This window comes from Panthera leo, chromosome D2, assembly GCF_018350215.1.
Source record: "Panthera leo isolate Ple1 chromosome D2, P.leo_Ple1_pat1.1, whole genome shotgun sequence".
In the NCBI taxonomy this organism is placed as follows: Eukaryota; Metazoa; Chordata; class Mammalia; order Carnivora; family Felidae; genus Panthera; species Panthera leo.
In genome coordinates, this window is record NC_056689.1 from 61,611,203 (window position 1) to 61,638,552 (window position 27,350).

The 27,350-nt window shown below is 37.3% G+C and overlaps 1 protein-coding gene across 3 annotated transcripts in view; it reads left to right on the top strand.

Moving 5' to 3' along the window:
• The first annotated feature begins 913 nt into the window (after positions 1–913).
• The window catches only part of SLK (STE20 like kinase), a 56,018-nt gene continuing 29,581 nt past the window's right edge, over positions 914–27,350 (top strand). Inside the window, exons 1-5 of one of the 3 annotated variants that reach the window (XM_042907611.1) lie at positions 5,443–5,645; positions 7,270–7,365; positions 20,179–20,343; positions 22,527–22,575; positions 22,919–23,068. In XM_042907611.1, coding sequence (XP_042763545.1) covers positions 20,257–20,343; positions 22,527–22,575; positions 22,919–23,068 — 286 coding nt within the window. In that variant the 5' untranslated portion in view covers positions 5,443–5,645; positions 7,270–7,365; positions 20,179–20,256. Of the gene's footprint in view, positions 1,291–5,442; positions 5,646–7,269; positions 7,366–20,178; positions 20,344–22,526; positions 22,576–22,918; positions 23,069–27,350 lie in introns of those variants that run through there. The other 2 variants (XM_042907609.1, XM_042907610.1) reach the window with 2 other exon arrangements.

Sequence of the window (27,350 nt, forward strand, 5' to 3'; positions counted from 1 at the left end):
CTCGCCACAAGTCCTCCAGGTAGAGACTATTAGGGTCTGCATCTCACCATGAAGAAACTAAGGCTCCGAGAGGTTACCTCCCCAAGGTCACAGAGCTGGTAAGCTCTGGCTTCAGAGTTCCCAACCACAACACATAGTGCCCTCTCACAGTACTTTGGGACCCGTTAGAGAGAGAAAAGATCCACTTTCCGGCCCCAAGCGGCAGCTCGGCTTTCACTCTACAAATTTTCCAGATCCAGAATGGGGGCAACATCCGCTAGCACAACCAAAAGGGTCGTGCCCACCGGGGAACTCCACCAGAGCGGTGGGCTGACAAGGATTTGGGGGCTTGCCGGGGCAAACCTAGAGCAACCGTCAAGGAGTGACGAGCACGGGCTCCCGCAACACACCCCACTCCCGGCGCCAGCTAGCCCCTGCCGGCCGCCAGCACACTGAGCTCAACGCGCGTGCGCGGGGCCAGAGGGGACGCCCCCGCGCGAGCGCGCAGTGAGCGGGGCGCGCGGTGGGAGCGCGGGCGCGCTGCGGCGTCGGCGTCTACGCGCGCTCCAGGCCGAGGCTGTGTGGGCTGGGGAGGGAGCCAGGCGGCGGCGGCGCCTCAGAACCGAAGGGACGCGCGGGCCTCGCGCCGCGGGAGCAGACGGCTGTGGAGGAGACCTGGGGCTCGCGTCCGGAGGCGAGAGAGCTCGGCCTGTCGACTGCCCGCTTCAGGGGCCGCCGGCCGCGTCCCTCGCCCGGAGTGGCCGCCGCCCCGGGAGACTCGCCGTGACACGGGCCTAAGCCGCGGCGGCCGCGGACGTCCGGACCTCTCGGACCGGGTCGGGTCGGGGCGAGCGTCCGGGCAGGTGCCGCCCCCTGAGGGCCGGCCGGGCGCGCGGCGCCTACCCGCGCGGCCCGCGGGCCGGGCTCGGCAGAGGGGCCGCCCGCGCAGCACCCCCCGCCCCCACCCCCTCCAGCCCGTGGGCCGGAGCCCGAGTAGCGCGCCCCGCCCTCCCCGGGCACGGCCCGGCCGGAGCGGCGGGAGCCGGGAAAGCCCGCGCCCGGCGCCGCCCGCCGGGCTCGCGCGGCGAGGAGGGAGGAGAAACTTTGCTTTTTATTGTTGCTTTTCGTGCTTAAGTGCGAGGAACTCTGCCGGGAGGAAAAATGTCCTTCTTCAATTTCCGTAAGATCTTCAAGTTGGGGAGCGAGAAGAAGAAGAAGCAGTACGAACATGTGAAGAGGGACCTGAACCCCGAGGAGTTTTGGGAAATTATAGGAGAACTGGGCGACGGAGCCTTTGGGAAAGTGTACAAGGTAAGAGGGAGAAAACGGGAAGTTGCACTTACTTGTAAGACAAAACAGCCACCGGTGCGGAGTGGCACGAGGAGTTCTCGCTCCCCTTGTCCCTTTCCTGCCTCTTGCCCCTTCTTTTTGCCTTCGTCAAGGTGCGTTAGAACTTTATTTGGGTTTATCATCCAAGGAGCAGCTAAGACAGTGGAGCGTAAGGTTGAACAAAATGGGGCCTGCATGTAGCTCAAAGAGAGATTGCTAAAGGGAGGCCGGGTTGCAGAGGCTACTCTGTCAAACTTTAAAGGAAGTGAGGTGTTCTTTAATTTCAAGGAGGGGTCTGCTGATAGCCCTCAAGTATTTTAAAATCAGACGCTCAGTGTGCTTTTCAGTGGATTTATGTTTGCTTACGAGCTGTTTGCGTTCGTTTAGGTATGCTTGTGCCGAAGCAGTTCCCTCTTTAGGATCCAGGGCTTGTATCTGGTTTTATCTGTCGCTAGTACGTAACCCATCTTCTGAGATGAGAGCAAAGTGCTCCTTGCAGGCTAGTCTTCAGTTGGTTGCTTGACAACATGGTATAAAATGGAATGGAATTTCTGAATTTTCCAGAAGGAAACCTGCATCTGGTACTGGTTTCTGAACATAATTACAGCAAGCGTGGAGTAGAAGTCACTACCAGCGCTTAAAAAATTTAAAAAATACGTACACACCCATCTTTTAATATATATATATATATATTTATATATAAATATATATAAATTTTTTATATAATAAATTTATATATAAATTATATATAAATATTTATATATATAAATATATAATAAAAATATATTTATTATATATATTTATTTCAGTAGAAAGAGTTTTGATGTTTCAGCGTGAAGGCATTGATGTTAACTGTTATTTCATAAGCAGTATATGAATGATGTCACTGGAATATTTTCATCCTGAAGGGTGAGGTTTTTCTGAGACACAGTTCAGGAGGAAGGACCCACAGGGTTGCCTAGAAGTGAAGCCATAAATAACTGACGTTTACACAGGACTTTGTAGTTTTCAAGGCACTTTCTCATAATTCCGCCCCCGCCAAAGGCCTGTGAGGTAGGCAGGTCAGTGGTATGTATCTACATTTCACAGATGCGGACACTGAAACTCAGAAATGTTTCTAAGTCACCCCAGTCAGTCTAGATTTGAACTCCAAATTCTGGCCCTGTGTTTACTGCTGTTTCTCACTTTAATGTCCACTGGTAGAAATGATAGTATTTTTCTCCTTTGTGAGCACCATCATACTTTTGCCTTTGCCCTGCCTCAAACGCATCTCACAGCTCCCAATCCTTCCCATTTTCCACCCAGGCTGAAATAGCCACTCCTCTCTCTGTGCTTTCAAAACACATTGTCACATGGCTGCTGTAGCATTTGTTACATATTATAGTTAATGATAAGAACAGGCCCAAGATGGTGATATACAGTTGGGTTCATCTGTTGCCGTAGCTCATAGTGCATCTCTATTAATTTGTTGAATTGAAAGAATGTATGTTACCTGCATGTGAGTTCTGTGGAAGCTATCATACTCTGGGAAACTTGGCGAAATAAACGTCCTGGTTTGTGTGGAGGGTAGAATACGGGCTGCAGCAAGAGCTTACAGCACAGTGTAAGATACTTAGAGTACAGTGTAAGAGCTTTTAGTGCTGTGGGAAGATCACTCTTGGGAGTCAGGAATTGGGTTGCAGTGCTGGCTGCCACAAACCAGCTTTGTGGTCTTGCACCTTCCTTTTCTTAGCTGGAGAATCATGGGTATCCCTAGATGTTTGTTTAGCTTCCTTCACTTCGTTAACATTACTGTGAGTATGCAGTTACCTAAGGCAAAAATAAATCCTCAAGGCACCTGGAATGCAGTAGTTAGAAGGTGGTAGGTGATTATGAACAGTATTCATGGTATAAATGTTTTATCAAATAGAAACAGTGTAGTATTAAGACCCTGGCTGTGGAGTTGGGCTGTATCTGGGCTCTGTCAGTAGCAGCCTGTGACCTTGGACAAGTTACTCAACCGTTCCATGTCTCACTTTTCTCATAAGACTTGCTCCTCAGTCTGTTGAGAATTAAAGGACTAAATGTAAGGCATATGGGAAGGGCTCAGCAAGTGGTAGGAATTACTATTATGTTTAGGACTCAGAAGCAAGATACGGTTTGGGACAGGAAAAGAGGCCTATGAAGATACTAAACCATTTTCTTGTTTTCCCAGGGCACAGACAGATTGTGGGGACATACTCATAATGCTCAGTGATTTAATTCTTTAATGACACTTTCTGCAAAATGCAACACATCTTCCTATAATGAAACATCAATTGAAAATTTTCTGAAAAATAAGCAACTTACTCTATATAGTTGAACACTGTAAAATTGTGTCAAAGGTAATATTTGTGGGCTTGATGACTATTTTAGTGTGACATTGGAAGAACGTGAGTTCTTTGCATTTTACTTTTTCATTTCACAATTCTATGCTTCTGAGGAATGAGCTCTGAGATTTTATTTTAAAAGAAAATTTAAAATTTAAACTTACCTGGCCTGTTGTGCAACTTTTTCCTAAAAACTTTTGTTTTCCAAGATCTCTAGAAATTCTAAATCTATATATTTCCTCTGTGTGGAGGAATAAGCTATCAAAGCTTTATATCATACGTACAGTAGTATGCGGTAGAAAACTTTCAAAAATTGATTCAAACTATCATTTGCTTGTAAAAATTAGTAACTGTCACCAAGATTAAATGGTAAATAGGTAATCATCTTGTGTATATAGTTTATTTGAAACATTTTTTTCTATCATATAGTTGTATTCCTTCCATTCAGTTCAGCACTATATAACTCTGTAGCAGTTACTTTCTTGTCTGAAAAATCGTCACTATTTTAAACTTATTTTTGCTTTTTAATGTGGTATTGACATATAAACAAAGTTATATAATATCACAATTTTTTATGTTTGGATTTTTGTTGCTTTTAACAGAAAAAAAAAATGACATAAAGTTACGTATTAAATGGAAGCTGAATTCCTGACCGTGTGCTGGATGAGTGATTCTTTTTATGGCTCTGATGGGCAAGTGCCTTTTTAAAAAAATAGTGAGATACATATGTGCTGTTCATGTTTATCGCTTAGACCTGTAGTTTATTTCCATTCTCAGAAATAGAAGTAGAATTGGGTTATAGAGTAGCATATCTTTAATTTCACTAGTGATACCAAACTATATCAATTTACGTTCCCACTAGGAACGTATAAGAAGTTTCTTTCTTTGTATTTTTGCCTACAGTTGGTGTTGTCAGAATTTTTAATTTTTGACAATCCAATGTTATGTTTTTCATTATTGTTTTAATTCATCTTTCACTGACTATTAAGTAATTCTTTTCATAGGTTTATTGGTAATTTGGATTTCTTCTTTTGTGTTCAAGTTTTTTCATGTTCCTATCGGATATCCTTTTATTGTTTATTTGTAGTATATTCTGGATTTTAACCATTTGCTGGTTATGGTTATGGCAGATACATTCTTATTCTCTGGCTTGTCTTTTCAGTTTCTTTATGGTATCTTTTTATGAACAGGAAGTTCTTGATTTTAGTGTGGTGTAATTTGTCAATTTTTTTCTTTTCAGTTAATACTTTTTGTATTATGTTTAAGAAATTATTTCCTAACCTGAGATCATGAAGATAACCACTTGTATTATCTTCTAAAAGGTTTGTAGTTTTGCCTTTGACAGTTAGGTATACAACCCACCTAGAATAGGTTTTTGTAAATGGTTTGAGGTAGGGGTCCAATTTCATTTTTTTCCTCATCTGAATACCTAGTTATCCCACAACCCATTATTGGGGGTAAACTATCTTCTTACTGCTCTACAGGGTCCTGTCTATTATATAATGTATCTGTCTCTATGATCTTGATTGTCTCCATTGATGTGTTTCTGTTCCCATACCAATATCTCACCATCTTAAGTAGGAAAGCATTAAAATAGATTTATGCTAGAGTACAGCTTCCTCATGTTCTTCATCAACAGTATCTAGTATATTGGCTCTTGGTGCTTGTATGGATATTGTAGACTTAGCTTAAGTTCCACAAAATTCTGTGGGTTTTTTTTTTTTTTTTTTTTGAGGGATGATTTTGAAATCAATTTTGAAAAAATGAACATCTCTATGATATTGAGGCTTCCTATCTGTGCATATGTTTTCTCTCTAGGTCTTCTTCAGTATCTCTCAATAATAGGTTATAAATTTTCTCCCTAGAAGTCTTGGGAGCTCAAACTACTTCAAGAGTGTCTTAAATGTTTTATTTTTCCTATTGGAGTTTCCTCCTTGATTTGGTTGTATACAATCATCAGTAAGTCGTCTGAGAAAGGATCCACAAAAGGTACATTTTTTAAAATGTTGGATGTTTGAATATATCTTTATTATAATGTCATACTTGATGTATAGTTTGGTTATAGAATTCTAGGTCAAAAATAAGGGTTTTTTAGAATTTTAAGGACTTTTTCCATTCATTCCCGTTTATCTTCAAGCGCTGATGTTAAAAGTCCCATACCATTTTGTTTAGTGATTCTTTGCGATCTTTTTCTTTTCATCGTTTTTAAGATTCTCTTTTTATTCTGTTTATGGTGATGTACTTTGATATAGGTTCTTTTCCCCCTTTCATCTTGCTGGCCTCTTGGTTAGTTCTTTCAATCCAAAAACCTGTATTCTTTGATCCTGTGACTTTTTTTTTAATGTTTATTTTTGAGAGAGAGAGACAGACAGACAGACAGAACACAAATGGGGGAGGGGCAGAGAGAGAGGGAGACACAGAATCCAAAGCAGGCTCCAGGCTCCAAGCTGTCAGCACAGAGCCGAACGCGGAGCTTGAACTCATGGACTGTGAGATCATGACTTGAGCTGAAGTCAGAGGCTTAACTGACTGAGCCACCCAAGCGCCCTGAGTCCTGTGACATTTTTATGTGTAATTTATTTGAACCACCCCTCTAGGTAGTGGTTCTTGCTATGGTCTCAGGATTTCCGTTGTTTCTAAATTCATTAGGTACTTATATCATACTTGTATTCTCAGGGGCATTTGAGACACTTGACCAATTCTTTAAAAACCTCAACTTTTGGTTTTTAGATCACCATATTCTTGATATTTTTCCCACTTGTGTCTCTACTCCTCAGACGCTTTTGCTGGCTCTTCTTTCTCTTTCTGACTTTTAAGTGTTGGGATTTCACAGGACTTGGGTGTAGGTCCCCTTCTCTTTTTCTTTTCCTATGAGAATCCATCTTCTCCTATGGCTTCAATTACCATCTAAATGCAATTTATGTCTCTACCCCAAGGCCTCCCTTTTGAACTCCTGACCCATGCAGCCAAGTATCTGTTAGAGATTTCCACTTAGATATCTCATAGTTTTCTTAAACAACAAGTCCAAAACATGAACTAATTGAACTCGTGATGTCAGCTCTGTATTTGCTTCTTTTATGTTTTCCATTCAGTAATTGGCATCTCTGTCTACCAGTTGCACAGACCAGAGACCTGAGGTCATTCTTAACACCTCCTTCTTCCTTACCTACCAAACCCAATTAATCACCAAGGCTTGTTAATTCTATCTATTAAATATTTCTTGGGGCGCCTGGGTGGCTCAGTCACTTGATGTGACTGACTCTTGTGTCTGACTCTTAATATTTGCTTAGGTCATGATTTCATGGTTATGAGATTGAGCCCCATGTCAGGCTAGTGCCTAGCATGGAACTGCTTGGAGTTCTCCCCCTCTCTCTGTACCCTAGCTGGCACGTGCTCTCTCTCTCAAAATAAATAAACTGAAAAAAATATTTTAAAATATTTCTTGAATCTGTCTCCTTTCTTCACTGTCATAATACTAGTCAAAACTGCCACTACCTAGACTTTTGCAAGTTATTGGTTTGTTTCAGGCTTCATATATATGTAATCATATATGTGTTCTCTTGTGTCTGGCTTCTTTTGCTCCACAGTTTCATTTTTTTTTTTTTTTGTATAGGTACCCATTTGTACCAGCACCATTTACTGAAAAGACCATCCTTTCCTTACTGCTTTGTGGTGCCTGCATCATATATCAAATGTTCATATATACATAGTATGTATTTCCATGATGTTTATTATTTCTTTAGGACAAATTCATAGAAGAATTGCTAGGGCAAAATAAATGATCATTTATCAATGGTTACTGTGAAATTATCCTAGAAAGGTTGTGCAAATTTATTTTTCAATTAATTTTTAATCACACAAAGAATTTCTATTTATTGTAAAAATTAACTTATTAGAAATAAAGTTAGTTTTCTTTGACCATTACTCCAATTATTGTTCCTTCTATTATCTCCCTAGTTGTACCTGTTATTATCTGTTTCATGTACATGTTTCCATATTTTTTTATGTACTTATGTATATGTACATAGGTTCTACCTACTTAGACAACCCAACAGTTGGTCTTTTTCTGTGCCTTTGTTCCTTAACTTGAATTCATTGTTAGCCCTTATCCTTTAAAAAAAAAGTATTTACTTTTTCAGTAGGCAAAAGAGTATCAGTTTATTTCATTTTCCAATTTTTTTTTATTTTACACATTTTTAAAATCTATCCATATTCTAATAGAGTTTGTTGATTTGTAAATATTTTTTATGTATTATGGAAATGAACACTTTATCATAGATGCTGCAGTGTATAGTTACCTTAGTTTATGGTACTTTTAAAAAAATTTTTTTATATTTATTTATTTTTGAGAGTGCACGAGTGGGGAAAGGACACAGACAGACAGACTCAAGCAGGCTCCAAGCTCTGAGCTGTCAGAGCAGCACCCCATGCAGGGCTCAAACTCATGAACCATGAGATTATGACCTGAGCCAAAGTCGGATGCTAAACCAACTGATCCACCCAGGCACCCCTTTTTGACATAAAGATGTATTCTTTTCCTTATTCTACAAAACCTGTCAATATGATACTTTTTTTTCTTTTTGCTTTCATGCTTAGAAAAACCTTCCCTACCCAGAAATTAGATAAATGTTTATATATTCTTCTAGACTTCTTGATAGTTCAGTTATAAGGAATTTTACTTTTTGTTTATCTGAAATTAATTTTCTCTGTGGATTGATATGAGGCTCTCTTTCTACCCAAAAAACTAATAATGTAATCATTTCCAGAAATTTAAATGCTATTATTTTGAAAATATAGCAAAGTATAAAAAATACATAAAAATAATTCTACCATCCAGATAACTTTTGTTAGCGATTTTTTAAAAACTCAAGAGGGCATTAATATGGTTAGATTTTTGAGCACTATAAAAAATGATAAAATTGAACAATAAAAGACTTCCCACCAGTTCTTTTTCCCAAATGCGAAAGAATTGTCAAATGGGTTTGTTACTGGTAGTTATATTCATATCATAATTCTGGAACTACTTTTGTATATATCATAGGAATATTATAGGATAGAGCAAATGAGTTATGTTGATTGTTTTGAAAATATTTATTTATTTTTGAAAGAGAGAGTGCAAGCAGGGGAGGAGCAGAGAGAAACAGAGGGGCAGAGAATCTGAGGCAGGCTTCAGGCCCTGAGCTCTGAAGCAGGCTCTGAGCTGTTAGTGCATGTGGGGCTTGAACTCATGAACCGTGAGATCATGACCTGAGCTGAAGTCAGATGCTTAACTGATCAAATCACCCACGTGCCCCAGTATATTGATGTTTTAGAAATTAGGGTTGAAATTCTGGGAAAAAGGAGTTAGAAACTTGGAAAGGAGAAAAGATAAGAAAGAACCCTGTGATATTGATTTTTGAATTGGAAGTTTCAGTTTGAACTTGAGATAGTACACACACACACACACACACACACACACACACACACACACACACATTCCTGTTTTCCCTGAAATGGCCTAGAAATAATTATATTATAACTAGCATTCCCAGCTCTTGGCTTCTAAATACCATTCCACAGTAAGAAGAACCAGGGCTCATTGAAATGACTAATCCAGGTCTGGGGTAGGGAAGTACAGAAATAATTGAAAAGTGAAAGCTTTCCCACTAGTCCTTTTTTCCCAAAGGAGCCTGGAATATCTTATACCAGAAAGCATGGACATGCTCAAAAATTAACGGAGACATGCCAAATGTTCAGGGTAGTTTGAACAAATCTATCAATGATAAAATAACAACTTAATAGAATAATGGTAGTTAATATATAAAGATTGATAAGATTGGAAAAACCACTATTTTGCAACCATACTATAATAATTTAGGCAAAGATTATTGACAGATGCTAAGATCATTGTGTGAAAAGTTTTGGAGAGCAGGATTTATATATACATGGTTTGAAATTATCACCCTTTAAAGGTACTTTTTACAGTGGAGAGATGTGATGGATACTGTCTTAAGTGATCACATCTAAGGTTAATCACCTATAATAGGACAAAGTGTCATTACGTGTCTTCTAATGTAATTTGATGAGAGATATATAATCACCTAATGCAGTATTCTTGTCAAAAATAGTTAACTTGAATCTAATATGAAGAATAATCAGACAAATCCAGATAGTGGGACACTCTACAAATAAATGGTTTGGGTTTTTTAAATGTAAGCAATGAAAGATTTTTCAAAGACATTTGAGGAAATTTAAATATGGAGTATATATTAGGTATATCTATTAAATTCTTTTGGCATGATAATTGTAGTTATGTTGGAAAACGTCTTTGTTCTTGGTGGACACATGCTGAAGTTTTGGGAAGTGGAATGTAGCTTACTTCCAGATGGTGTAAGTAAAAAAGGAATGCCTGTATGTGTGTGCTTGTGTGTACATATCTATATGTAAAATGTATGTGTATGTATGCTTTGTGTGAGAATGAGAGTACCAAATGTGACAAAATGTTAACAATTGGTGACTCTTGGTGAGGTGTATAGGTATATGAATGTTTACTGTTCAGTTCATTCATTTTCTCTGTAGGTTTGAATTTTTTAAAATAAAGTGAGAGGTCATATTTTATCGTTTAAAAATTTTTAATTGACATACAACATTATATTAGTTTCAGGTGTACAACACAATCACTCTATATGTGTATATGTTGAAAGTAATCACAATAAGTCTAGTTAAGATTTGTCACCTTACAGAGTTACAAAAAAAATTTCTTGTGATGAGAACTTTAAAAATATTTTTGTCATGTTTATTTGTTTTTTTAGAGAGAGAAAGGGAGGGAGGGAGGGCGGGCAAAGAGAGAGAATCCCAACCAGGCTTGTGCTGTCAGTGAGGAGCCAATGCAGGGCTCAAATCCACAAACCATGAGATCATGACCCAAGCTGAAATCAAGAGTCAGACGTTCAACCAGCTGAGCCACCCAGGTGCCCCAATGGTGTATTACATGTTTAAAAGTTGTTCTGTGCTGACAGCTCAGAGCCTGAAACCTGCTTCACATTGTGTGTCTCCCTCTCTCTCTCTCTGCCCCTCCCCCTCCCTCCCTCCCTCCCTCCCTCTCTCTCTCTCTCTCTCTCTCTCTCTCTCTCTCCCCCCCCCCTTCCCTTCAAAAAAATTTAATAAAAATGTTAAAAGTTGCTAAGAGACTAGATCTTAAAAGTTGTCATCACAGGGGTGCCTGGGTGGCTCAGTTTGTTGAGCATCCCGACTCTTGGTTTCGGCTCGTGTCACGATGTCATGGTTTATGAGTTTGATCCCCGTGTCTTCTCTTTGTTGACAGCATGAGCCTGCTTGGGATCTCTCTCTCTCTCTCTCTCTCTCTCTCTCTCTCCCCCCCTCTCTCTCCCCCCCTCCCCCTCTCCCCCTCTCTCTCTCCCCCCCTCTCTCTCCCCCCCCTCTCTCTCCCCCCCCCTCTCTCTCTCCCCCTTCCCCACTGAATGTTCACTCTTTCTGTCTCTCTGAAAATAAATAAGTAAACTTACAATACAGCATTGTTAATTCTAGTCACCATGCTGTACATTATATCCATGTAACTTATTATTTTATAACTGGTAATTTGGTACTTTTGACCTCCTTCCCCCATTTCTCCTACCCTTACCCCCTGCCTCTGGCAACCACCTGTCTGTTGTCTGTATCTGTGAGCTTGGTTTTTTGTTTGTGTTTTTAGATTCCACATATCAGTGAGATCATATGGTATTTGTCTTTATCTGACTTTTTTCACTTAGCATAATGCCTTCAAGTTCCAACCATGTTGTTACAAATGGACCCACATAACCTGGGTCATACTTTTAAATACTCTTCTGCACCATTACTTTATTTCACTTAACAGTTTCCCTTTTCACATTTTTTTCTCCCTCCGTATATTCATTTTTTCTCTCTCTTTTTCTATGAAAGGAGAAAGAAAGTCTCCTTTCAGTCAAGTAATTATTTTATGCTGTTAAAGTTATTTGGCATTTATTAAATATTATGCTTTCTACTCAATACCACATGAAGTCTAAATTCCTAGCACATAGACATTTATGTTTTAAAGAGGTAACTGAGACTTAGGATTGTAAAAATAACTTTAACATGCTGGCTTTTCTTTTTTCTTTCCTTGTAAAATTCATGGTGAGTTCCTTACCTTAACACCATGCATTTTAGTCCTTTATAATTTTAGATTTCAGAATATTTGTGTGGAAATTATCATCCCTAATATATAAAAACCTTTATTTTTCTTGAAATAAGTGAGAAGACTGTGTGATCTGAGAAGTGGTGAAACATTTTGGAAAGTACAGGTTTAGCCAATGTTATCTTATTATTGACATCATTTTGTTGGTGGTTATCTTGACCGATCAATGACTAAGTTTTGAATAAATAACCAGAACATGGGATGCTTGAGTGGCTCAGTCGGTTAAGCATCTGATTCTTGATTTCAGCTCAGGTCATGATCTCAAAGTTTGTGAGTTGGAGCCCCACATGGGGCTCTGTGCTGACACTGTGGAGTATCCTTGGTATCTCTCTCCCTTTCTCTCTGCCCCTCTCCTGCTTGCATGCATTTGCTTGCTCTCTCTCAAAATAAATGAATTAACTTTAAACAAAAATAACCAGAACAATATAAATAAAATGGTGTTTTGGAATATAAAGAGAATATAAGGTATATTCCTTTCACTTTTGCAGAATTGAGAAAATGACATTAAAATGGTTTTTTGAGAAAGGATTTCTGTAATACTTTACAGAAATTATGGAAAGCGCATGTACAGTCAGTACTCATTATTTGCAGATTCTCTATTTGTGAATTTGTCTGTTATTAAAATATATTTGTAGCCCCAAAGTCTGTACTCCGTGCTTTCAGTCATTTGCATGTATGTGCAGAGCTGCAGAGAGTGAGTGTGCACATTCCCAGCTGAGATGTAACAGAGTGACACTCTACCTTCTTGTTTCAGCTCTCACACAGCTTTGACCGGAAGATGAGAGACAGTAGAGGGCAGTGCAGTGTAGTGTAAGAAGTCTGGTTTTGGTCCCATTTGGATGGGATTTGAATTGTAACTGTACACCTATTTTGGGGCTGCCTCAAGCAAGGCACTTCTGAATCTTGTTTTCTCCTTTGTAAAATAAAGAGGATGGAATCTCCCAGGATGAATTATTTTTAGGATATAAGGTTATAATCTATATAGGATATGTTTGTTTGTGTACATATTTCTCCTAGGAGCAATGGGTCAGTATTTGCTAACAGTGTTCATGCCCATAACTACTTTACGTCTATAGCGACTTTAGAGAACATAACTACCACAAATAATGGAAATCAACTGGATGTCTTTACTAAGTGATGTTGAATAATTTTACTTATTTGACCCTTGTTCCTATCAAAATCTTACCAGGACTCTGAAGAGATCACTAGAAGTAGCATATAATCGAAACAGGTAGGAAACAGGTAGCAGTAGTATCAAGAGTCAAACCGTATGTTTTCTTCAGTGCTGTTTCCTCCCTTCTCACTTAACAGTTCTTTGGAACTCTAGATATTTATTACCTAGATACTTCATACTACTCTGTTCCTTCATTCTCTCGTCTGTCACCCTGATCATTTTAGAAGGATTATGCCAACTATTAAATTATTGTTTTTCAGCTCCAAACACACCCTTCTCTGCCCTGCTTTGTAATACTATTGTGAGATTCTGCAGAACTCATTTCTACCTTGCCAGATGCTCACTTTTAGGTTTCACAAGTACGGGGTGCTAGGGGGAGGCTGCAAGGTGGAGGAGGAAGAAGGGACTTGCGCCTTTCTCTCTGTTTCTTGAGGGCTCCCTGTCTGCTTTTCTGTTAGTGTGACCACCATTCTGGTGGACTTCTTCATCCTAGCAACAGCAGTTTCTCTAGATAGCAGCAGTTGAATCCAGTTAATAGTTTTTCCGGTACTCAAGAGCTGGCCTCATCGTAACCCTTCATAACACCAGCTGCAGTTGGCTAGCCCCCCTTCCTCAAAAGGTACCCCAGTCCCATAGGACCCCTCTTCCAAAATCAGAGAGGTTGACACCAGCTGAGCAGCACTCTCCTCAGGGATCTGAGTTTCAGCTGTTTAGAACCTTCCCTGCAAGCCTCTGGATTTTAATAATTCCAGTCTCTTACCTTGACTCTCTAGTCCTGTGGGTGGTAGCTTTTCCCTGTAGTTGTTACATCCCTCATTTTTCTCATTCTTTATCTTTTTAGTTGTCTACATATCAACATAATTAATAATGACATTGTCTCTATTAAAATATATTGATTTCTTCCTGTGGTGGGGCCTTTTCTGATACAAAGATTAAATAAGTTAATAAGTGGAGAGTGCAGAGAGCAATGTTTGGTGCAAGGTAACTACTCAGGGAATAATATCATCTAAAACTTAATGGATATTATTATATAGACTATCATACTTGGAAGAATTTGAGATTTTTATAACCTGTTTCTTTGCAAAACACTAAAATTTCCAGTTTAACTACATAGCTCAAAAAACATAATCATTGAATTTATTAATCTTGATATGCTTGTCATCTTCTCGTGAGGTCTAACTTAACTACCCTATTTAAATTGTAACTTCTTCCCTGTGTGCCTGCCCACTCAGCCATCTCCTCATCTTTCTTATTACCTTATTTTTTCCATAGTATAATTACTAATATATTCTTTATTTACCTATTGACTATCCTCTCCCCACAGTTATAAGTATCATGAGGGCAGAGAGATTTTTGTATATTCTTTATATTGTCCGTATCTGGAACAGTACCTGACACATAGAAGGCATTCAATAAGTATTTATTGAAAGAATGAATTGATTTTAGCAGATCAACTCTTGAGTACACTTTCAGTAGATCTTTATACTGTGTTTCTTTCCTACAACCGATGTTTGTGGAGTGTTTGTGTTTCTACAGCTCTGACTAGTGTCTTGTATGTAGTTGATGTTTATGAACTATAATTTTGATTGTTTGGTTTTTGTATTTTGTTGTGGTTGTGTATCTTTATACACTGGACAGTTAGGGTCTTACCTCTTGGTAGGAGGAGGAATAAATACCTTTGAACTCTTAGCCTTTAGATAAATCATCTAAATCAGTAAATCACTCTCAGTGATTATTGAAGTGATTGAATTAATTTCTCTCTCTTTTTATTTTTTGTCTTTTAGATTCTTTTTAATTAATTTGTTCATTTTTATTTTTTGGTCTTCCCCTTTTGATTGACTAACACTTTTGTGTTACTAAAAAAGTCATCTATATTTTCTGTGCTGGTGTTTCAGTTGCCAGCTGAGAATTGTATTGAAATATATTTCTCATTACATAAGTATGAAAGAGCTTTAGAAAATGTAGGAATATAGAAAGAAAATAAATGAAGGTTTAAAAATCACTTATATTCTTACCACCCAGGAAATAACCACTGTTAAAACAAGTATAATATAAGAGGATATAGTTTTTACCCTGCTTCTTTTAGAACATGCAACCAGTTCAGGAAACTCATTGTTTTCCCTGTAGTCACTTACTTGTTTATATAATGTAGCCAGGCTTTATTCATGATCCATGAAAATAAAAACATACTGATTTTTAAGTGATCATGACTGATCTTTGAAAACTTTTTATCAGAAGTTATATCTTATTTATCTGTTTATGAGAGAGGGGAGAGGGAGAGGGAGAGGGAGAGAGAGAGAGAGAGAGAGAGAGCACCAGGGAGGGGCACAGAGAGAAGGAGAAAGAATCTCAAGGAGGATGTGGGGCTCGAACCCACGAACTGGAGATCATGACCTGAGCTGAAATCAAGAGTTGGACACTTAACTGACCAAGCCACCCAGGCACCCCAGTTATATCTTCTTTAAATTAATATCTGGGTATTCGTTATTCCATTATTAACATTTGTTTAGTTATTACATTAAATCTTTATATGAAGAATTTTTGTGCTTTTAGTTAGGTGAAGCTGTTTCTTTTTTTAACATTTTATTTGTTCAAAGTATAGTTTCACACATTTACCAGTATTTATTTCAATTTTGATTTTCCGAGTTCTCTAGAATCAGATCCTGATGAGTAATCAAGTTATTTCCAAGCAATAATGTAAGAGACACTATATTTTCTTAAGTTTATTTATTTTGAGGGTGGGGGAGGGGCAGGGAGAGAGGGAGAGAGAACCCCAAGCAGGCTCGGCACTGACAATGCCCCACTGTGGGGCTCAAACTCAGGAACCACGAGATCATGACCCGAGCTGAAGTCAAACTCTTAACTGACTGAGCCACCGCAGGCACCCTGACACGCTTTATTTTCTAATGTTACTTTTATTTATTATTTATAGTAAACCAAGTGGTACCATTGTTGGCTTAATTTTATCCACAGGAATGGAATAATGAAATTTGTTACTATAAAGAAGTTTAGAGAGGCTCCTGGCTGGCTCAATTGGAAGAACATGTGACCCTTGATCTTAGGATTGTGATTTCAAGCCCCAGGTTAGGTATAGAGGTTACTTAAAACTTTAAAAAATGTTATTTCTTAAAATAACTTTAAAGGTTATCTAGTGTTAATTATTTTTTCCATTCCACTTACAAGGCACATCTTTAAAATCTTAAAGGACATCAGTAGAAGCGTGCAGAAGCAGGATGACTTTTAACCCCACATGGTCTCCTAAGGGCTCATATATTATAGTGTTGCTGTTCAAGGACAGCTCCTCTGGTCTTTTTCCTCCCAAAGTATTACAGTAAAATAGTGAGAGAACGGCTTACCTCTCACTGGCTTGTTTCCTCTGGCTCAGAAGATGATGAATTCTAATTATCATTGGCTCCAGTGTAGTCTCTTTCTTTGAGAGACAGACTTGATACCATGTTTCGCTAGTTATGACAGACTTTTTTACTTTTTGACATCTTTGGAAGGGATATGTCTTTTATCCAAAGATGCCTTCGTATTTTTGTTGGCCAAGGTGGAAGTCGTGCTCTCTTTGTCATTGCCTGTGCATTGTGAACTTAGTTGTATCCCTAGTGTCATGTAGTTGCAGCCCCTTGATGTTTCAATCAGTAAACTATTTAAGGGCCTTTGGAAGAAAGAATGTGAGGACTGATTGTTATCTAAAAATCTTGTAGCACCTGTGTTAAGATCAAGACAGTATCAGTATTATAATTGGAAAACGGGAGTCTATGGTTTCAAAGAAAATTTTGGTGACAGTAGTAGGGGAGCACTCTTTTAAGAAATGCTGCATCACCAAAGCTTTTAATGGCCAGAGAATGATGTCCTGTGGAAAAACACAGACATTAGATAACTGAGTGACAAAGTGTTTCAGAAGTGTTCAACTTAAATACCAAAAGGCGTTTAATTTCTTACGTATGCACAAGGAGAATGGATACATATTAACCATCTTTGAATGTGTCCAAAAGAGCTCTTTAAAAAGGTATAAGAATTCAAAATGATAAAATCTTGTCATAGTTTAATTGGCAGATTTTCTTCCTTAGTGGAACATAAGATAGTGGTGCATCTTAAAAGGCATCCTAGATTTGACAAAATGTGGTAGATCAGACTGTTCTTCTAGAGTGGTAGTGATGACCAGTATAAAGTTCTTTTTTTATCCAAAACATATTTTCTGAACCCTGAGCCTTAGGGTTATTTAATTACTTAAGTAGTAATTAGTATTACTTTTTACTTTTGTTTTTTCTTAAGTAAAACATAGCAACAATCTACTTAGGAAAATTACCATATACAGGCTGATACCTGCTTTATCTTTTCATCATCATTTCCAAGGTTAGATAATAGATCCCTAAGAAATCTCCCATATACTGATACAATTTTTGGTACTTTATGCATCTGTAAAAATAATCCATTCATTTAAAAAATTCAAACAGTATGAAAAATACAAAAAAAGTAAAAAATACTTGAAACTCCACCATTCTCACTGATGATGTCTCTCCAGATACTTCTTGTGCAGCTATTTGTATGTGAAAGTGGATGTATACTTTCTGTAAAATTGCTTACCTCTCATGTTTAGCAAGTTGCCTTTGTTCCATTCAGTGTTATATTACAGCTATTGTTACATCTGAAATATTGATTGATTAGTTATTGATTTTAATGGCTGCATAATTTTCCATTGTAGAACTGTGCTGAATTATTTAAGCAGGTTCCTGTTAATGGACATTTATGGTCATTCAGTTTTCTTTAAATAGTGTGTTGATGAATATTTTTGTGTATGCATATTTTTTATTTTATAAAATTATCTCCTTATGATAAATTCTTAAAAGTAGGATTTGGACATTATATATTGAAATTTTTATTAGTAGCTTTTAAAAGTTTGGTATTTTTTTAAAGGGTAATAGATGCAGTTTTGCTGAAGCAGTGATAATATATAATATTGAAATGTCTTTTAAAAACCTACTTAGTATTTTAAGATCTGATTCCTAATTTTTAAACAAATGATCTTGGCTCCTGTAGCATACTTGGAAACCTTTCGTTTATAATAAATGGAAGTGAAAAGTTACTCAACCAAAGAAAGAAAATGGAAGAGTTAAAGTACTAAGTACAAAGAAAAATATAGAAAATGGAAAGAAAGAAAGAAAGAAAGAAAGAAAGAAAAAATGGAAAAGTTAACGTACTAAGTATAAAGAAAAATAAACTGATGGAAAGATAGGAAAACTGGAAAGGGTAATAGAATGATTCAGATAAAGAAAGGGCTTTGGAAACAGACCTAGATTTGAATCCTGATTTTGCCTCTTACTGCATGACCTTGGGGAAGCTTTTTGATTTCTCCAAGTTTGTATGTCCCCCTCTAAGGATAATAACATACCACATAGTTGGTGTGAGGATTAAATAATAGGAATAATTATAGCTAACATTATTGAATTCTTACTATCTGTGGCAGGCATTTTATTAAATGTTTATATGTATTTTTTCACTTGGCTAATACTTATCTTAATTTTCACAAACTTGTGCGATGTTAATATGTTTTACTGATAAGGAAACTAAAACAGAGAGATTTTTTAAGTTGCCTCAGGCAACATAGTAAGTGGCAGAATCAGAATTTGAACTTTGTCTGACCAGTAGAGCCTGCAGTGTAAAGCACTATTCTATGTGTATACAAAACACTTAGCACAGTGCATAGCATATGTGAGTTAATATACATGTTGAGGCTATCTTTTAAAAATAAGCATGTCAAGAGAATGAGAAGACAAGCCACTGACTGGGAGAAAATATTTGCAAAAACATATCTGATAAAGGATTGTTACTCAAAATATATAAATAACTCTTAAAACTGAGCAGTTAGAAAACCAACAGTTTCATTAAAAACTGAGCCAAATATGGGGTCCCTGGGTGGCTCAGTTGGTTAAGTGTCCGACTTTGGCTCAGGTCATGATCTCATAGTTCATGAGTTTGAGCCCCGCATCATGCTACGTGCTGACAGCTAACACCTGGAGCCTGCTTCGGATTCTGTGTCTTCCTGTCTCTCTGTCCCTCCTTGCTCGCTCTCTCTCTCTCTCTCTCTCTATCTCTCTCTCAAAAATAAATATTAAAAAATATTTTTTAAAAATGAGCCAAGTATCTGGACAGACACCTCACTAGAGAAGGTGGCCAGTAAGCATATGAAAGGATGCTTATATTATTATATGTTAGGAAATTGCAAATTAAAAAAGGAGAAACCACTGCATACCTTTAGAATGACAAAAAATGCATACTGACAACACCAAGTGCAGGCGAGCATGTGTGGAGCAACAGGAACTCTTGTTCATTGCTGGTGGGAATGCAAAATGGTACAGTTTGGCAATTTCTTATAAAACTAAACAGAGTCTTACCATATGATCTAGAAATTGTGTTCCTTGGTGTTTACCCAAAGAAGTTGAAAACTTAGGTCCACACAAAAACCTGCACATGGATGTTTATAGCAACTTTATTCATAATTGCTAACACTTGGAAATATCCAAGATGCTTTCAGTGGATGAATGGATAAACAAACTGGCACATCTATATGTAATGGACTATTTAGTCCTAAAAAGAAATGAACTATTAAACCATGATAAGACATGAAGGAAATTTAAATGCATGTTACTAAGTGAAGGAAGCCAATCTGAAAAGGCTACATACTGTATGATTCCAGTTATGTGATAATTCTAGAAAAGCTAAACTGTGGATGCAGTGAAATGATCACTGGTTGATAGTGGTTAGGAAAAAGGGAGGGATGAATAACCTGAGCATAGAGGTTATTTAGAGCAGTGAAACCATTCTGTATGATATAATGGTAGATACATATCATACATTTGTCAAAACCCATAGAGTACACACTAAGAGTGAATCCTAATGTAAACGTGGTCTTTGGGGATGATGTGTCAATGAAGGTTCATCAGTTGTAACAAATGTACTACTGTGGGGCAGGATGTTGATAATGGGAGAGGCTGTGCATTTGTAGGGGCTGGGACTACATGAGAACACTCCAACTTTGCTGTGAACCCGAAACTACTCTAAAAAGATAAAGTTTATTTTAAAAAGAAAATAAAATTTAAAAAGTCAAGTGTACATTGTAAGTGTGACACTTGTGATGCTTTCATTTTTAGGCTCAGAATAAAGAGACCAATGTTTTAGCTGCTGCAAAGGTGATTGACACGAAATCTGAAGAAGAACTTGAAGATTACATGGTTGAGATTGATATATTAGCATCTTGTGATCATCCAAATATAGTCAAACTTCTAGATGCCTTCTATTATGAGAACAATCTTTGGGTAACTATTTTCTATTGATATTATTATAAGAGCCAAAATGAGTTAATTGTCTGAAAGAGATTTCTAAGTTGTGGTAGTCTATTTTATGTATTATCTCTTCTGTTTTATTACTTATGTTACTTGAATGGGAGTTGATCTGATGAGAGGGTCATTAACAACATAATTATCCTAGCTTCAGCAGATGTTCAGATGAATATTTCAAATGTTTATTTATTTCTGAGAGAGACAGACAGAGCACGATCAGGGGAGGGGCAGGAGAAAGGGAGACACAGAATCCTAAGCAGGCTCCAGGCTCTGAGCTATCAGCACAGAGCCTGACGTGGGGCTGGAACCCACGAACTGTGAGATCATGACCTGAGCCGAAGTTGGACGCTTAACCAGCTGAACCACCCAGGCGCCCCTCAAATGAATATTTCAGATTGTACAGTATTTCATGATTGTTTGACATTGGACCCAAACAGAGAAACTTGGTTAAGAATATTAAATTTTCTAAATTATGAAATTAAATGAGTTCTCTTGTTTGTAATTTAAATTTAGGCATTTAGGGGCACCTGGGTGGCTCAGTCGGTTAAGCATCCGACTTCCGCTCAGGTCGCGATCTCGCAGTCCATGAGTTCGAGCCCCGCGTCGGGCTCTGGGCTGATGGCTCAGAGCCTGGAGCCTGCTTCCGATTCTGTGTCTCCCTTTCTCTCTGCTCCTGCCCCGTTCATGCTCTGTCTCTCTCTGTCTCAAAAATAAATAAGATGTTAAAAAATAAATAAATAAATTTAGGCATTTAAATTTTTTGGAAATTTGTTTTCTTAGAAATTGTTTTAAATTTTTTATCCTAAACTTTTTGTAAATCATGTAATAAATTACAGAATACTTATTAGAAATATTAAATATTTATTTTCTATTCACCAGACTCACCTTTGAATAGTAGTAGCTAAGGCTGAATATATAAATTTTGTTCATTTTTAGAAAACATTAGGCACAAGTGCATATAGAAATAAAATATTTATTATAATAGCTGGTCAACCATTTGCTCCAAACTGACACTCATTTAATCAAGATGGCTTTCTGAAATGGAGTTTCTTTTCTCCTTGAAGGAAAGTGTTATGAGAGAAATGCTAGGAGTATGTAGTAGAAGTAATATCTGATTGGAAATCAAAAGCCCTATATTTTTTGATCCTGGTGTTGCTATGTTGAATAAGTCAGTTAACCTTTGAGTGTATTTACTCATTTATAAGATGAGTAATGCCCTATTTTTCAAATGATATAATGAATTTGAAAACCATCTGTAACTGGCAAACACCTGTAAAAAAATAAGAGTATTATTATACAAAGGGGAAAAAGCAGGAAGCTACACAGTTTGACAAGCTAAGTAATTAAAAAAACTATCTTATAATTATCATCAGTGTGGTGTCCTCTAATATAGTTGTTCAGGGCTCTAGCAGAATGTTCCCGGAGATTCTAATGAAAATGAATTCCTAGATAATAACCAGATAAGATCTTTACTTGAGATTGTTGCAAAATAAAAAGTTGGACAACTGTGAGATATAGTCTAGTGGGAGAGATTGATATTAATTATCTATAATTAATAATTCAATGAATTATGATATATATAAAATGACAACTGTGATGGGATAAGAGAGAAATGTACATGGTGGTATATACCAGGGAGATCTGGGAAGGCCTCCCTCAGGATGTAATCATTGAACTATGATCTGAAGCTTTGTGTATGTCTGTGTGTGTGTGTGTGTGTGTATGTACGTGTGTCTGTGTGTATTTTAACTAAAAGAAGTCTCTTAAGTATTTTTAGGATTTATTCCTATTAGTAAAGTTAAAAAATAGATTTGATCACTTAAATCACAGTTACATTAAAAATGAGTATAATGAAATCTGTCGGTGGTAATGAGATGGATATATAATACTGTCCTGAATAAAAATTGTGTACCTAGTAATTTTAGAGAAGCAGGGACACTAAAAATGGTGATTTAAAAATGCACATGTGCCTACAATGTGTTCTCTTTGTGCTTTCTCAAAATGTATATCATTAAGACTCTTAACTCTTTAAACAAAAAAAAAACCCTTTATGGTCAGTGTAATATTGTTTCCATAACCTAGTTATTTATCTTTTTGCTAAATTGAAGAAAAAATACTCACTGTCATGTTAGACACGTGCTTTTTTTGTTTGCCTGCAGATCCTCATTGAATTTTGTGCAGGTGGAGCAGTGGACGCTGTGATGCTTGGTAAACATCTTTTTATTCTTTATTTTGTTTATATTTTAAGTTATTCTTAAAGGATTTAAAACATTTAATACATATATATCTTATTGAGTGAAGTTCAATAAATTAAGAAATCAGCTTAATTACATTTTATACTTTTAAATAATCGTTACAAAATTTCTAAAATGAAATGTTAAATATATGAGGAAAAGTAATCTTTGCAGGTATTTAGTTCTTCTAAAATGAATTCATTGTAAAAAAAATAAATTCACTATGTGCAATCTTTGACAGTGATGGTAAAGATATATATATTGCCGATGTGTTTTCACTAGATAACAATGCAGATTTGTTTACCCTTTCCTTGCAGAACTTGAGAGACCATTAACTGAGTCCCAAATACAAGTAGTTTGTAAACAGACTCTAGAGGCTTTGAACTACTTACATGATAATAAAATCATCCACAGAGATCTGAAGGCTGGCAACATTCTTTTTACCTTAGATGGAGATATTAAGTTGGGTAAGTTTCTTCCCTTAAATAAAACATTTGAATTTGTGCTGAGACTTTGCTCTATATGTATGTGACTTAATACTGTTCAGTTATGGCTTAAATATGTAAAACATGGAGAATTACTCCATGTTAATTTTTTAAATATTTAAATATAAATAAATAGTGGATAAATAATTATTCATTAACTCCCATAGTATAGACAACTAATGTAAAGATGCTTCAAAAAGAAAGGATGGATTTCATTTTCAAAAAGACAAGCTTTAAAAAGACTGGTTGGGGTGCCTGGGTGGCTCAGTTGGTTAAGCATCCAGCTCTTGATTTTGGCTCAGGTCTTGACCTTACCTTTCGTAGGATCTAGCCCTGCGTCAGGCTCCAGGCTGACAGTGTGGAGCCTGCTTGGGATTCTCTCTCTCTCTCTTTCTCTGCCTCTTCCCCACTCAATCTCGCTCTTTGTCTCTCTCTCAAAAAATAAATTAATTAAAAAAAATAAAAAGACTGGTTAATTATTTTTTACTGTAAATTTTTGTATGTAGACTTAATACTTATAAATGTAATACATTTAGAATATGAGCAGATATGTCAGACTGCTAACTTAGTTTTATCTTCATTTCCAAAACTCTAGTGGGTTTCTTTTCCCATGTTTAGTTTTATACTCTATTTTATAAATATGGAATCTTAGCTAAGCTAACAAAGTAGATCTGAAATGGATCCCTAAAATAAGTATTGAGGACTAGAATTTTTAATTTTGTTTTTTACACTGAGGAAATAACTTCATAAGAAGAAATAGATGTAGATTTTAGATGGAAAACGGATTAATTTCGTATGTACACACATACAAATGGAAGATACAGCCCTCTTTAAGTGCCCCCAAGATATGACTTTTTAAAATTTTTTTAATGTTTATTATTTTGAGAGGGAGAGAGACAGAGCACAGCAGGCGAGGGGCAGTGAGAGAGGGAGATACAGAGCACAAAGCAGTCTCCAGGCTCTGAGCTGTCAGTACAGAGCCCAACACAGGGCTCGAACTCACAAACCATGAGATCATGACCTGAGCCGAAGTCGGGTACTTAACCAACTGAGCCACCCAGGCACCTTGTAGATACAAATTAAAAAATATATATATCTAGTGCTGAAGGGGCGTCTGGGTGGCTCAGTTGGTTGAGCATCTGACTCTGGATCTCAGCTCAGGTTATGATTTCATAGTTTGTGAGTTCAAGCCCCATGTCTGGCTGTGTGCTGACACTGCAGAGCCTGCTTGGAATTCTTTCTCTCCGTTCTGTCCTCCCTCTCTTTTTGCCCCTCCCTTGCTCATGCTCACTTGTTTGCTTTCTTTAAAAATAAATTAAAAAACTTAAAAAAGATAAGTAAAAATCTAGTGATGAAGTCTAAATTTGTGTAATTTGGAAGGACATGGAAAGGACAGAATATATTTAAAAGCCATCTTGATACCAGTGATCATAGTCATTTCACTTCACTTTTTTCATGACATCAAACAGGTATAATTTGATATACTAAATTTTAATCTTTTTATTATGAAATAAAGATACAGAAAACCACAAGAAATTGTGTAGCTTAGTGATTCTGTAGCATTGTAGATGATAGCTTTGTAACCGCCACCTAGGTCAAGAAATAAAACTTTGTCAGGCACCCCAGCAGCTCTTCCATGTGTCCCATCTGAGTCACTGTCCCTGTCTTCTCCACAGGTAACCTTTATCCTGACTTCTATAGTAATTACTTCCTTGCCTTTCTCTATGGCTCTATCACCTAGTGCTCATCTCTCAAGTTTAGACGTGCTCATATTTGAAATCTGATTTTCTTTTTAAGTCTCTTAATTTATAGGTCTCCCCTACCGGCCATCTCTTTCTTTCCTGTACATTTTATTTATGGTGTGCATTCCCATGAGTGCCAAAATTGGTTCTTTGGGGGCAAAAAAGATCTTAGATATTACAATGCTTAGTAACTCTGCAAAGGCCCACGCTACACAAACAGTATATCTGTGGTGTTAAAATTCCATGGGGGATAAGAGGATTAGGAAAAAAATGTCTAAAAAGGCTCCTTAGGAGCATGATGATGAAAAAAAGGTTGAGAAACACTGATCTATGAGACCTAAGTGTTGGACCTGTAGAGTTTCCCTCAACCTGCATTTTGCTAATTGCATATTCATGATCATTTGTAGTAAGTTCCTCTGTGTATTTCCTTCAGATTTGCAGATAAATAAGGCCTCATCAGTCTCAAGTTTGTTTGGCAAGACTATATATAGGTGGTTTTGTGTCCTTTCATTGGGCGGCACATATGTTTTGCTTTTATTTTATTTTATTTTATTTTATTTTATTATTTTATTTTATTTATTTTATTTGCGGCTCTTGATGCATAATGCCTAGATCTGTTCTTTGAGTTGAAAAATGAATTGTCACTTTGTTTTCGTTTATTTTATTTTATTAAAAAAAAATTTTTTTTTTAACGTTTATTTATTTTTGAGACAGAGAGAGACACAGCATGAACAGGGGAGGGGCAGAGAGAGAGGGAGACACAGAATCGGAAGCAAGCTCCAGGCTCTGAGCCATTAGCCCAGAGCCCGACGCAGGGCTCGAACTCGCAGACTGGGAGATCGTGACCTGAGCTGAAGTCGGACGCTTAACCGACTGAGCCACCCAGGCGCCCCTGTTTTCGTTTATTTTTTGATAATAATTTTGATAGAGTTATTCACCAATTATTTCATTATTTTTATTTATCCTTATTATAAAATTAGGAATAATTATATGAAATGACACTTCCCTTCAACTGTTTGGTTATTCAGGAGTGTAGTTCATATGGACAAGACAGGAAAAATGCTTGATTCCTTCTTTTTATTTATGTAACTTGGAAGACCATGAATTGGTTCTCTCTCATCCTCAATTAGTGACCAGTATTTTAAAAAATATTAATTCATGAATTTATAGATTTCAAATCTATAATTTTTTTTAATGTTTATTTATTAGAGAGAGAGCATACATGTGTGCGTGTAAATTGGGAAGGAAGGGAGGGAGGGAGGGAGGGAGGGAGGGAGGGAGGGAGGGAGGGAGGGAGAGAGGGAGAAAATTCCAAGCAGGCTTCATGCTTAGCACATAGCCTGACTTGGGGCTCGGTCTTGCCATCATGAGATCATTACCTGAGCTGATAACAAGAGTTGGGTGCCCCCAGATCTATAATTTTTATCCTTATTGAAGCTTAACATTGTACCATCTTTGGTCAATGGGAGCCTCTTCATGTTGGTATATTAATCTTTTTGATATGACTTTAGTAGCCTTTGATAGCTTCGTTATCAATATCGTGTAACAGTCTAACCTGTTAGGTTGAGATGTTTCAGGCTTGTCTTCTATATTTCTTGCCTCCAACCTGTAATTAGCCATTTCTTTAAGAAGTCCTGGGTTTTTTTTAGTAGGATATGGTATTTCAAGATTATATCTGGGGTACTTGGGTGGCTCAGTCAGTTAAGCATCCGACTTTGGCTCAGGTCATGATCTCACAGCCTCTGAGTTCAAGCCCTGCATCAGGCTCTTTGCTGATAGCTCGGAGCCTGGACCCTGCTTCCAGTTCTGTGTCTCCCTCCCTCTCTCTCTCTCTCTCTCTCTCTCTCTCTCTCTCTCTCTCTCTATCTCTCTCCCTCTCTCTCCCCCTTCCTCCCTCCCTCCCTCCCTCTTCTGCTCACACTCTGTTTCTCTCTCAAAAATAAACATTAAAAGAAAAAAAAGACTGCCTCTGAATGTTAGAGGTACTTAACAGTTTATGGATTGGTCATCATTCTGGGCCTTTCTAGAAGACAAAGCTAGGCTGTCATATGCGTTTCTACATATTTTCTGATCAAATTTAGGATAAGATGTGTTTTATTTTCTTTTTAACCTAACCACTTCTGTATTACATGTATATCTCCTTCTATCCTCAGAGTCCTGGTTCTTAAGGACATTGATGATAGATTTATAATATCCCATAATTACTCATTTTAGTCCTGTTTTCATACATTTAATGCTCATCACTGGTCCTTAATGTTAGTATTCTCTGTGATCATGTTGGTTGTTTGAAGTTCATTCTCTGGTAGATAACTCTGGAAGGGCTCTCCAAGTTCTTATATAATAACGGTTCCACCCATATTTATACTTTGAAGGTCGGTTTTGCTGGATAGAAAATCCTTGGCTTACATTTTGTTCCTTGAATCTGAAATATCTTACTCTTATTTTTCTGTTCTAAGTGTTGTTGGAAAGTCTGATGATAATCTGATTTTATGTCTTTTTCAAGTTATGTGCTCTTTTTGCCT